Source organism: Geotrypetes seraphini, chromosome 1 (genome assembly GCF_902459505.1).
Source record: "Geotrypetes seraphini chromosome 1, aGeoSer1.1, whole genome shotgun sequence".
NCBI lineage: Eukaryota > Metazoa > Chordata > Amphibia > Gymnophiona > Dermophiidae > Geotrypetes > Geotrypetes seraphini.
The window spans coordinates 336,771,394-336,785,167 of NC_047084.1; the positions used below are offsets into that span (position 1 = coordinate 336,771,394).

Genomic DNA, 13,774 nt, shown 5'->3' on the forward strand with positions numbered 1-13,774 from the left:
TTCCTGGAGGAAAAGTCTGTGGTCTGTTGTTGAGAAAGCCAAGGAGAAAGCTACTTCTTGCCCTGGATCAGTGGCATGGAATGTTGCTGCTCCTTGGGTTTTGGACAGGTACTGGTAGCCTGGATTGGCCACAGTGGGTGCAGGCTACTGGGCTTGGTGGACCGTTGGTCTGACCCAGTGAGGCTATTCTTTATGTTCTTAAGGGCTTATATATACACCCCACTACTGTTTAATGGCCATTGAATTACAACTTGCTAAAACATGTAAAGTTGCCTATAGCATGTGAAATACTTTTGATTCTCTACCAAAAGCTGCCTTAAAAGTGTTCATGCAGACAACTGGGGGGGGGGGGGGTTCCTTATTAAAATGCCAGGAAATTTATTAGTAAGACGCTCCCAGTTCTGTCTCAAGTTCACTGGGAGAGGATGTCAGCCAGTCTCTATTTATTATTATTTCCTTATTTAACTTGGGAAATTACATGAAACTGGCTTTTACTTCACTCTAGTTCTTGTAATACCACTCTGATTGCACAAAGATTCAGTACTAATAAGCAATATACAATTTAGCTAACTCACAGAAAATGTAGTTCTACCCTTTTTCCCTTTTTTGTTTCTTTTTAAATGTTTTTAATAATGATTATTGTTTTAAAGGATGTATTGTTATTTCATATATGTTTTTAAGACAATGTTCACCGCCTAGAAGGTTGATTGGGCAGTATATAAAATTTTTAGATAAACTTGAAACTTAAACTTGAAACTTATGCATTTAGTTTAGTGATGCCCACACTAGACCAGTGTTTCTCAACATGAGCCACTTGTTGAGGGTATGCGTACTGGCCGCCGCTGCCGAGGATTTCATGCCCTTCTTATTCTCCTTATTGTCTGCCCGCCCTCCCCTTTCTGCCAAAGCTGCTGCCGAAGATCCCATGCCCTCCTTTCTGCCCGCCCCCCTCCAGCGAAGCTGACCCAGAAGTAGCTGAAAAAAGCAGACTATAAATGATAGTTAAGTAAAATTCTCTTTGCATACAGTCAAGTTACCTCTCTTCTAAAGTCACATCATTGTCTTCCCATCCATTTCATTATATTAATTCAAACTCCTCTTACTGACATTACATTACATTACATTAGTGATTTCTATTCCGCCATTACCTTGCGGTTCAAGGCGGATTACATTCAAACTAAAAACAAGAATTACATTCAAATTAAAAGGAATAGAATAAGCGAAGACATAGAATTTTTTAAGGTAATAAACATTGGATAAAGAGTTACTAAAGGGAAGTGGAGGTCTTTAGGAGATAAGAATAGGGTGAAATTATGGGTTTTAGATAACGTTTGATAGATAAGAGTATTAGAGAGATCTAAGGATAAATAGAGTGTTAGATATTTGGTTGGGATTGGTTGTGCTGACCTATAAATGTATTCACTTGGCTGCCCCTCACTATCTCTCTTCACTTATCTCCCCCATGCCTCCCCCTCCCCCGTGAGCTCCACTCAACTGATAAGTCCTTTCTATCTATGCCCTTCTCCTCCTCTGCCAACTCCGAGTCCAGACTCCATCCCTTCTAACTTGCTGTACTGTATGCTTGGAACAAACTGCCTGGATCCCTATGGCGTGCTCCGTCGATGACAGCGTTCAAGACCAAGTTAAAAGCCCACCTCTTGGAGAACGCTTTCAACTCCTAACTCCTCTCACCTTGGGTTCTGCATCCCCAACCCTATATGTCATGTCTGTCCAAGTTAGAGTGTAAGCTCTTCTGGGCAGGGACCGTCTATTAAATGTCAAAATGTACAGCGCTGCGTATGACTTTCAGCGCTATATATGTGATAAATAGTAGCAGTAGTTTAATTTTGTGGTTACCATTATATATTGTTAATAAGATTATATCACATGTAGAATGAATGGAAGAAATTGCATTATAATTAGTACAGTTATTATAGGAGTGGGGTCTGGGGTGGAGCTTGGTTACCCCCAAAGAAAAAGGTATTCTTGTGCTCCTGGTGTACCTAGGGTTACCAGACGTCCGGATTTACCCTGACACGTAAGGAAGTTCTTCTTCATCCAGAGAGTGGTAGAAATCAGGAATGTTCTTCCAGAGGCTGTTATAGGGGAAAGCACCCTTCAGGGATTCAAGAAAAGGTTAGATAAGTTCCTGCTGGACCAGAACAAATGCAGGTAAGGCTAGACTCAAATAGGGCGCTGGTCTTTGACCTAAGGGCCGCGCATGAGCGGACTGCTGGGCACGATGGACAGCTGGTCTGACCCAGCAGCGCAATTCCTATGTTCTTATGACTGTCCAAGCGTCCGGACGGGTTTTCAAAACCCTGCACTTTGTCTGGGTTTTGAAAACTAGTGAGCTCAGGGCTGCATCTGGAAGGCATCTGCACATGCGTGGATGCGACGTGATGCCATCACGCTCATGCACGCAACATCATTGCATCCCATCCCTTGTATGCACAGATGCCAACCAGATGTGGTCCCAAAGAAACAGGGTTTGTGTTGGGGCCGGGGTAGGGGAACAGAACAGGGCAGCACTAAGGGCGTAACAGAGTGGGACTGTGGCAGGGCCACACATCTTTTTTTGAGGACAGAATCTGGCAACCCTAGGCATACCCAGTTATCTGCATGGATTTCCAGTCTTAACAGGAAGCTGATCTAGGAGGAAGGGGCAAGGTTTTGACTCGCAGGCCCTGAACTGACTGCCATTACTGGGCAGGTGACAGTGAAAGTACAGAGGGAGGTGAAGTAGCCCTTCTTCTATGACACCCTCTCCCCATCCGTTGATAATTCCCAATTCCCCAAAGCAACCTCATCCACTCTTTATCTCCTCTAGAAATTACCAGATATCTTCTTCTTGTAATACGTTTTTTGTAATTCTTTTGTAATCCGCCTTGAACCGCAAGGTAATGGCAGAATAGAAATCTCTAATGTAATGTAATGATAATGCAAACACTATTTGGGATCCCTACCCACACTTTGGGAGCTTCTGATTTAGACCCAAATTAGATATGTTTTTACTTCACAGGGTCTTTTTCGCCTCTAGACTACAACGTTTGGAGATGTGCAATAAGTTAGGTGCAGGAGCATGAGAAACAAATGTCTTAGGCTGAATTTTTCCTAAAATCCAGCTAATTACAGTATGTGATGTGACGTAGGGATTTTGTGGAACAAAAGCTGTTTTTCAAAGGGGAAACATTTTTTATTGGATGATGACTTGCAAAACAAAGTGCAGATAATCTTTTCTGGTTTTTTTTTTGAATCAGGAACAACCAACCAAAGGAAACTGAAGAAACAAAAATAGAAAGCAAGATAGTATGTTTGCCCCAGAAGTGAAATATGAGCCATGCAATACAACAAACTCCACGGTAAGTATATAGTCTTACAATACTGTAAAAGTGCATTTGTAGAATGGCAAGAAGCATGGAAGTTCAGCATTCTCAAAAAAGAGGTGCAAGAATCAAGAATGATCTCCAGATATCAAAATAGACAGACTGGGGGGATAGGAGAGTTGGAGCAAAACCAGGATGTTTCACTAGCTATACAGATAAAATGGTGCCATAACTTAAATCTCATAGTTATAACAGTTGAATATTACCTTTATTTGTAAAGCTGCTGCAGTTGGTGGTGCATGTTTGATCAGTCTTATCTTTTATTCCCCCGAGGCAGCCCTTGTTGGTGAAACTTGAACTTGGCCAAGTTGGGCACGGTTTCTCACCCATCCAATACCGTTATTAAAGCTTGATTGGACTTTTTTTTTTCCTCAAAACTCCTTGTTTTTGTTCTGGTCTGCTCCTTGCCTCAGGGGCATAGCCAGACAGCCAGTTTTGGGTGGGCCTGAGCCCAAGATGGATGGCCATAAATTTTTTTTCTGCTACTCCCTACTCCCACCTCAAAATATAAATACTATAGCTAATGAGGACCCCTAAGCTCTGTCAACTGAAGACTTTCTCTGAAGGTGAACAGAACCCCCTTTTACCAAGCTTAGCAGGCAGCAGCAACAACCCCAAGCCACCGATGCCGGCATCCCAGGCATACTTAGTTGTCAGTGGCTCAAGGAAGACATTGCCAACTGCAAAGCTTGACAGTTCTGGCCATCTTTGAAGGAGGTCTTCAGCTGGGGATGCTTGGGTCTCCCTACCAAATATACAGCAAGAGTCAGGACTAGTGTTAGACATGCTAGGGCAGAAAATAAAGAAGGCTCCCCCATCCCCAATTCCCTTTCCTCCCTGCCTCCCCTCCAATTTCCCCACCTGCCATTACTCTAACACTTAAAGCACTTGAATAATGGCTATGTTAGTTGTGTTATTCCAACCTTAATATCCGTCCATATACTGCAATGATTTAATGGTAAGAAATGGGACTAGATACCAAAATTTTTTCCATAGAGTAATAGTTGATTAAATGCAAAAGCCTCAGTCCCACCACTCCACCGCTGTTAGGATTCTGAACCGCGGGAAGAAATTACGTGGTGACTTTCATCATTGGCTCTTGTGCATTTACCAATAGTCCAATACTAATATCTCTAGTTTTTTATATATATTTAAATATTCATTTTCTATTTTTCTTCAGCTATTTTATCATATATAATGTGTACTTATCTCTGCATTGGCCAACATCTGGGAGCCTGACCCCCAGAAAAGCAGTAACAATGGTGATAACAGACTGTGACTCTATCAATTCCCAGATAAACATTCAAAGAGAAATGCTACAAAAACAAGGTGAGAGTATAATAAGACATTAAAGACGTGATGGAGCACTGGATGATAACCTTTAGGCTCAAACTTAATTCAAAAAAGACAACTTTCTTTGTTGCTTCGCCACATCCGCTTGACACCAAATCACCACTATGTATCAATAATCTTAATTACCCTATCCAACCTACCATAAAGATACTAGGTGTAACTTTGGATCAGTGCCTAACCATGAGAGACCAGGTGGACTCCTTGATCAGAAAGGGATTTTTCACTCTCTGGAAACTCAGATCCATTAAAGCTTATTTCGATACAGCGGCATTCAGAACCCTATTCCAATCCCTTGTACTGAGTCTACTTGACTACTGTAACATCGTCTATTTAGCAATTTCCCAAAAGAACATGCAGCGTTTACAATTGATGCAAAATGCAGCGGTCAAACTGATCTTTGGGCTGAGGAAGTTTGACCACGTGACACCCTACTACCGGCAGCTGCATTGGCTGCCAATGGAGGCGCGCATAAAGTTTAAATTTGCCTGCTTCTACTTCAAAGCACTACACGGACTTGCCCCTAAATATATAACTGACCTTTTCGTCTTCTCAGCCAACAGACACAAGAGAAGCTCACATTCCAACTTCGTTTCCCCCCCAGTGAGAGGTTGTAAACTGAAAAAACACCATGAACATCTTCTCTCGCACCAAGCAGCATCATGGGGTAAAGACCTAGAACAATTGCTTTCGCCCACTATTTATGAGGAATTTAGGAAACGTCTGAAAACACACCTGTTCCTAAAGTATCTAGACAACTGATCCTCTCTTCTCTCTCCCCTCTATAGCGATTAACTTGTTCTATTGATCACTCTCTCCTCAAAAATGGATTTCCTGTCCTATTAACCCTCTTTCTTCCTCCCCTCTTAAAGTAAATCAATTTGTACCTTTTCTTAATCTTTGTAAACCGCATAGAACTTCACGGTATGGCGGTATATAAGCTGTTATTATTAAAGAACAGATTACCCATATTAAGACCTTAGAAGTAGAGATTATTAAAGAAAGAGCCTTTATCCAGAAAAGGTTGGAATTTATGGAGAATAAACAGAGGAAGAATAACTTGACATTGTTAAATTTTCCTAAATCCCCAATTTTGTCACCACTTGAGATGGTACATAGACACTTGAAAGAGATTTTGTTAATACCAGCTGAAAATTTTGCCACCAATATTAAGGGCTCAGAATATCTCTTTCAGGAATAAACAAGCCAACTCCTAATAAAGTAGGGGAAGCAGAAGATGGTGAATTGAACTTAACTTTCTGGAAAATTCACTGGAAGTAATTACTGAAATAATTACTCTCATAGTGACATTTGCTCTGGAATTTGATAGGGATTTAATTATTTGGACTTACTTCAGACATATGAATAAAATGTTTTGGGTTCAACAGTGTGTATATTTCCTGATATCTCTCTAATAACACAGAAAAGAAGAAGGGACTTTTAGGCATATAGGCCAAGGGTCCAAGCTTTGGGTGCATCTTTTATATTAAAATTTCCTGCAAAATGCTGTGAGTCACTAGTGGGGAAAAAATGTCCTCTTTTTTTTAACCAAAACAAGTGTTGGATTTTATTGTGGCTAAAGAAGGGGGGGGGGGTAGTAATGATAAGAGCTATAGCTGCTCCTATAGTGTAACAAATCGGCTTTTGAACTTGTTCTCCATTGACATCTTTTTTTTTATTTAATAAATCTTTATTAATTTTCAATTTGAGAACAGTGCATTAAATATATACATACAATTAACATCATTGACAACACTTATAATTGATCAATGAATACAACAAAATATATTTACTCCTCCCCCTCCCTGGATGTTCAAATCAAATAGGAAATAACTTAGGCATAATCCAACTAATCAGAGTTAACAAAATTTGTCAATGGACCCCATGTTAATTTAAATAGTTTATTATGACATGATATTTCTGAATTCATTTTTTCATATTTATAACATAAACATAAAAAGTTTCCCACCAAAAGGAAAAATTAAGTCTATCCCAATTTTTCCAGTTTTTGGTAATCATTTGCATGGCTATCCCAGTCATAATGATAGAGTCTGCTTTTAGTTGACAACAATGTCCCACAGATTACCACCTCTTAGAACAATGGAATTGAAGATTCCAGTTTCAAATTAATTTGTCCCCATATTGATTTCCAAAAATTGAGTATCAAGGGACAATAGAACAAATGATCCAGTGTCCCTATTTCAAGATGACAGTGCCAGCATCTATTAGTCTTTGAACTGTCCAACTTTTGTAAACAAACTGGGATCCAAAAAATTCTATGTAACAAAAAGAACCAGATTTGTCTCATAGATGCTGATGCTGTAGATTTCATCCTCCAAGTCCAAATCCGTGGCCATCGAGTAGCAGAAATCTGCTGCTTTAGCTCAATGCTCCAAATGTCTTTTAAGCTTGTTTTTGGTTTTTTATTTATATATTCGGATATTAATTTGTACCACTTGGCAGCCTGATGCCCTTGGAAATCTGTCTGGAAACATAGGCCTGGCAAGTTATGCTGATTTTTTAAATTTTGCCAATCGGGGAACCCTTTCTGATTGGCCTGTTTCAACTGCAACCATTTAAAAGCTTGAGACTTTGAGATGCTGAATGATTGTTGCTGTTGTAATAAATTTAGCATTTTCACATTTGAGATCACATCAGCTAAAGTACGTATACCTGCCTGCAGCCAATGTTTCCAGAGGATCTTAGACTTGCCAATTTGAATCTTGGAGTTCAACCCTAAGGATTGACATCCTTTTGGTAATTTTCTAATAATTTCCTCTTGATTTTCTTTTGTTGGATCATAAAAATTGTGGACTAAATAATTAATTATTATTTCCTAAATGTTTTACTACTGGTAACAAATAAGTGTGGGAATTTAATTTCTAAATCTGTATTCAATTAATATTTGCTTGTCTTTAATTTTGAAAATTGAAAATAAATAAATTAAAAAGAAAGAAAAAAGCGGTACTTCAGCCGTTTTACTCATGTGGTAAAAATGGCCAAGATCCATGTAAGCATGCACTAAGGTTTGGTAAAAGGGCCTCTAGGTTAGTTAATTTCTGGCATCCAAAATCACCATTTTCTTTAACAGAAGAGATTCAGAGTCTCTGGCCTTGGTTGATTGGTCCCCATTCGCAGTAGCCTTATCTTTGGCTTCCATGGGATCAATCCAGTCCCTTGAAAAGAGATTGGTATTGCAAGAGTAGGGCAGAGGGGATTGAATGAGAGTTTGGAAAGGTTTTGTTGTAAAGGTGTGGGGTAGGTGGTAGTTTTTTATGCAGCAGGATGAACCTAATTAAAAAAGAAAAACCAACTGAAACAATCTTCTTTAAATGAAAACACATCATTAATATAGAAGGGTTACACTGCACACCAATAGACATACAGTTTCTCAAAGTAACAGCAAAGTTATTAAAAGGCAAACACTAGTAAATCTGTGCCTGTATTAACAAATGCCAGCTGCAGAAACCCGGAGAGAATTATAATCTTCCCTTTGTCTCTTTTGGAAGCTTTCAGCTACATCAAATGCAGTCCCATACATATCCGCTTCTTCTCCAGATACAGCTACATAATGGGTCATAGCAGAATGAAAGGAGTTATACAGATCTAACCTAGTAACAAGCAGAGAGCGAAGTCACACAATGCAGAGACACAAAAATCCTGAAGAAATAAGCAAGCGAAAGAGGTCACAGCTTATTAAAGAGCATCTGACGGGTCTATGACGTCACGGGGGGGTTGCAATTCTGGCTGGAGAGTCGTGAAAGAAGCACGGCAGCGGCGCGTGAGTACCGAGCATGCGCGCTGCGGGAGGGTGACCGGCGAGCCTTCAAAAGACCCTTTTAATCTCGGTATTGTATCTAGCGTTCATATACTTATGTAAGAATCAACACGCTTCAAATTAAAAACTTTCTCCTTTCCCCCAATTAGTCCGACTAAAAAAATGAAATGAAACCGAAAACATTTTGCTGAAAATAATAAAGATATTTAAAGATAATTCCTGGGAAAATGAAGAATTCTATGAACGTTTGAGCGACACACAGTTGTATATAATTGGTACTGGGTCAGGAACTGGAGGGAAAAATGTATTTGTGCTTGCTCTTTCTCGTATAAACTTAAATAGTGGCACTTGTTGCTGTTCTGGGCAGTGAATGTTAGAGAAGAGGAATTGTCACGGTATTTCATCCCGGGGTGCTGTTGCTGCTGACAGGAAATGCTCCTTAAGGTTTCATTTCCAAGTTTTATATCCAAGTTTTATATTCCAAGTTTTATATCATTTCCAAGTTTTATATCCCTGACATTTTCTGGAATTAAAGCCAAAGTGGAGAACTTCTCTCCCCATGTAATTGCCTGGGCAGGATTAATTCTTCAGTGGGTCCTCTGGCCCCTCCCCCTCCCCTTGGCTTTGCCCACATCTCCATTTATTTACAGTACTGTACTTGCTTATTCTTTACCACTTGATATTTTTTTTTTCTTCATATAGAAGTTGGATCTGGAGGTGTCCTCCTGATCCTGTCTTGGCCTGCCTCTAAACAGACCAGGCAGATTGATTCTTAACAATCTTCTTGTTTTGTTTTTTTTTCTTTGTCTTCTTAGAGACTTGTACAAGATAGCCAGCCCCCATATAATGTGGACTTGATAAAATTATTTTTTCTTAGCTTGATTTATTTTCTTTATATCTGCTTATATTACCTGAAGTTGTTATATGTTGTAACAAACCAATAAATTTAATAAATAAATAAAACAAAGTTGGATCCAGAGAAGAACGCTAGATCCAACTTTACTTTCAAGAAAAAAAAAAAAAAAATTCCTACCTTCCCAGGCAAGGCAGCAGAACAGAAAATCCGGCCAGAGCAGAGTATAACCAAGGCTACATAGGAGAGGATTCAAGGATATGGCTTAAGCCAGAGCCTCTTTATTTCATGGATTTTACTTATTCCTTTCAACTCCCCTCTGCCTTAATACCCCCCTTGAGATTATTCTTGCCCCTCCCAAGGCTTAGTATCCCTCCTTCATATCATGTTGCCCTTACCACAGGCTTAGTACTCCTTCAGCTCACTTTAGGCAGCCCTGCCCCAGCTCAAATCCTTTCTCCTTCCAAGATTCAAGGTCACCCCCCCTTCTATCCAGACTCAAACTACTCTCCAGCTTACTTTTGTTTGCCCCAAGTTAGCCCATTTAATACCTGCTACCTCTTGGATCCTACACTAAGCAACTTTTTTTGCTTGGGCCTCTCCTGGCAGTGACAACACCTGTTACTCCTCTCCTGAAGCCAGACATGGGCCTATTTTATTTATTTATTTAGATTTCTATCCTGTCCTCCCGGAAGCGCAGAACGGGTTACAGCAAAACATACAAAACGATGTACGGCAGGGGTGCCCACACTTATGGCTTGCGAGCTACTTTTAAAATGACTAAGTCAAAATGATCTACCAACAATAAAATTTTTAAAAAAAACACAAAGCACACTGTACGCAGAGAAAATGTTAATTATCATTTGTATTCGGGGTTTTTATTAGAGGTCAAGGCAGATGTCTTTAAAATATGCAATGTCACCTCAGTAACAACTATACAAAAATAGACAAATATACCCCCTCCTCTTTTACTAAACCACGATAGTGGTTTTTAGCGCAGGAAGCTGCGCTGAATGCTTTGCGTTGCTCTCGATGCTCATAGGCTCCCTGCGCTAAAAACCGCTATTGCGGTTTAGTAAAAGGGAGCCATAGTGCAAAATATAGACAGCAGATATAAATTCTCAAAATTGACACATTTTGATCACTAAATTGAAAATAAAATCATTTACCTACCTTTTTGTCTGATGATTTCATGAGTCTCTGGTTGCACTTCCTTCTTCTGTAAAGCCAGTATTTATTTCTTTCTGCCTTTCTTTCTCTCTCCCCCTGCCCCTCTCTTTATTTCTGCCTTTCTTTCTCTCTACCCCTGCCTGCCTGTCTTTCTTTCTCTCTCCCCCTGCCCCCCCAAGCCATCGTGCCAATTTCTCCACTTCTCCAATTCTTTCCCTACCCCCACCCCAAGCCACCAACGCGATTTCTCCCTGCTGCTTTCCCGAGCCAGGCCTGGCGCGTACAAGCGCTGGGCCCACAAGACTTTACCTCTGACGTCAATTCTAACAGAGAGGAAGTTCCGGTCCAGCCAGGCAGCGATTGGTTGACCCAGAACTTCCTCTCCGACGTCAGAATTGACGTCAGAGGTGAAGTTTTGTAAGTCCGGCGCTTGTACGTGCCAGGCCTGACTTGGGGAAGCAGCAGGGAGAAAAAGATCCCAAAGGCAATGCAATCAACTCGCGTTGCCTTTGCGATCTACTGGTCGATCGCGATTGACCATTTGGGTACCCCTGATGAACGGTATGTAGGAGGAAAGATTTAAAGAGAAGTCTGAATACTGGTACATTCAACTGAAGAGAAAGGTCTTCACTGCTCTTTGGAATGTCATCAGTGAGTTCTGCACTCTGTGTCGGCAGCTGGTTCCATAGTAGAGGGATAAAGTGGCTGTAGGAGCACTTACGGGCTGTTTCCATGCACCCCTCCGTTCTTCCATGGCACCAGCAGTGTACAGTAGAAGACTCCAAAGCCAACAACATTCATTCCCAACACATTGCTGCAAGAGTGGAACATCGGCATAGCTACATGTGATGATGTCATCAGATCAGCACATCGGGCCGCCCTGAACCCTATGGGCCTGAGACACGTTTCTACTTTGCCTATCCTTTAATCCTGCCCATAAGGAAGGTACAACAGAACTCTTTATTAATTCAGAAACCTGAGCCTGTTACTTCACAGGTTCAGGGAAAAGAAAAATTGTCTCTTAGTCAAAAACAAAAGTCTTGAAACGGGCCCAAGATACTGTTCATGGCCAGTGGCTGCCACACCCCAAACAGAGGTTGCAACAGTTGGCCCCAGCCAGACTCTAGAACATGGTTCACAGTACCTCGGCCAAGCAGGGATGTCTAGTGATTGCAGTCAAGGAATGTATTGGAATCACTCTTTTTCTCTTTCCTGGGCTTTCTAAACCTTACTGTGGCCCTGCCTTTTATACTCCCTGTCAGCTGCTTCCTGGACTCCTCCCCTTCCTGTCTCTTCCTCCTAGGGAAGAGCCATATATGTTAAGGTGGCTCTGACACTCTGAGGGAGTATCTATCAGGGGGAGTGGTAGCGTCCTATAGACTACTTCACATGCCCTCCCATCCAGCTCAACCCTGCCTAGTTGAGTGTCTGCCATGTCAGGTTCCACCTCCTGAGACAGAAACTCAGCATTAGCATGCTCTCAGCCTGCTCAGTGTCACTCCTCAAAGATGAAGGCTTGAAGGCAAAAGAGCTACCTCAAGATGTGTGTACACTTCTCCCTCCGAATCCACGGTTTCAATACCCTTGGATTCGGTTATTCACGATTTTTGCCTGGTGGTTTGTAATAACAGAAATGCTGCATCCTTGACCTTCCCTGGTGGTCTAGCGGTGACACAGGGCAGGATTGATCTTCCTACACTCCTACCCCGTGCAGAGCCGTCATCAAAATGGCTGCCATGTGTTCCCATTGTAGTACACCGCTAGACCACCAGGTAAGGTCTGACGAAGGTCCAGGATGCAGGAGGGAGGTAGAGATGGGTCAGAACTGGCCCTGAAAGTTATCCGCGATATTTCAATATTCGCGGGCCGGCTCTGCCCCTAATCCCCGCGAATACGGAGGGAAGAGTGTATTTGATTCCTTGTGGAGAGCCATCCACTGAAGAGGTGAGTGGTCTGTGATCAGCAGAAAGTGTCGTCCCAGTAAATAATACTGGAATGTTTCCAAGGTCCATTTGGGGAACAGCTTGCAGCTAATGAAGGTCACTGGGTGTTCCTCTCCATTTACTTCTTGGGCCAGAACAGCCCCAGGCCCAACTTCTGAGGCATTTGCACCACAAAGGGCTGGTTGAAGTCTGGGTTGACCAGTACTGGGTTCAAGCAGATGTCCTCTTAGATTTCAGAATGCTGCATCCAGCTCTGATGGCCATTAAATCTTTCCTAGGGCTTTCTTCTGCAGAATGTAGGTCAGGGGCTCGTCTTTCTCAGCATATTATGGAATGAATCACCTATAGTATCCAACAATCCCCAGGAAGGCTCACACTTGTTTCTTGGTTTGGAGTACTGGCCTGAGGGTAATAGCTTCCACTTTCTAAATCTGTAGTTTCACTTGACCTCTCTCCACCAAATACCCCCAGGTACTGGACCTCCTGTCTTCCCAAAAAGCATTTCTTTGGATTGGCTGTCAACCCAGCGATCCTTAAACTGTCCAGATCCACTTCCACTTAGACAAGATAGGTTCTCCAGTCTTTCCTATAAATTACAATGTCATCTAAGTAGGCCACTGTGTAGTCCCCTTGTGGTTTTAAAAGATGGTCAACCAAGCATTGGAAGGTAGCTGGAGCTCCATGAAGGCTAAAAGGAAGTACTGTGAATTATGAGAAAAAGGCTGTGTTCTCCTTGGCCTCCAGAGTGAGGGGTACCTGCCAATATCCTTTGGTCAGGTCTACAGCTGAGATAAACTGGACTCCTCCTAGTCACTCGATTAACTCATCCACCCTTGGCATAGGTTCAACCTGTAGTTTGGAGACAGAGCTTACTTTCCTGAAGTCAATAGAACTGGATTCCTCAATGATGCCTAGCTCCATCATTTTGATGACCTTTTGCCACAACCTGGCCTGGCCTTTGAATCTGATAGGGATGCTATGGCAGTGAAGAAATCCTGCCTGGAGACCCCAAAGTCCGTGAAATGCAAGTTTGTGGAAACGGTGGAGCACAAGAGAAGCCAGACTGAGGTCCTGTAGGGATCCACAGGGCCTCCTGTTCAGGAGTTTACCTTGGATTTCGTTAATTTCCTATGGAAAGCCTATCTGATGGGCTGGGATGCTCTGTGCTGCCTGCGAGTGCGCCAACTTTGGGCTGGAGAGAGATTCTGCTTCAGGAGACCTCTACGCCACTAAGGAATACAACGCCCAGCATGAATGACCAGGCGGACCAGGCCTGGGAGGATAGATCGGACTC

General features: G+C 42.0%; 1 protein-coding gene across 6 annotated transcripts in view; it reads left to right on the plus strand.

Annotated features, from left to right (window-relative positions):
* ABCG2 (ATP binding cassette subfamily G member 2 (Junior blood group)) overlaps positions 1-13,774 on the plus strand; it is a 177,329-nt gene that overhangs the window by 37,278 nt on the left and 126,277 nt on the right. For 4 of the 6 annotated variants that reach the window (XM_033959388.1, XM_033959405.1, XM_033959440.1 and 1 more), the window contains one exon: positions 3,261-3,362. In XM_033959388.1, the coding sequence (XP_033815279.1) occupies positions 3,312-3,362 (51 nt within the window). In that variant the 5' untranslated portion in view covers positions 3,261-3,311. The other 2 variants (XM_033959413.1, XM_033959430.1) reach the window with 2 other exon arrangements.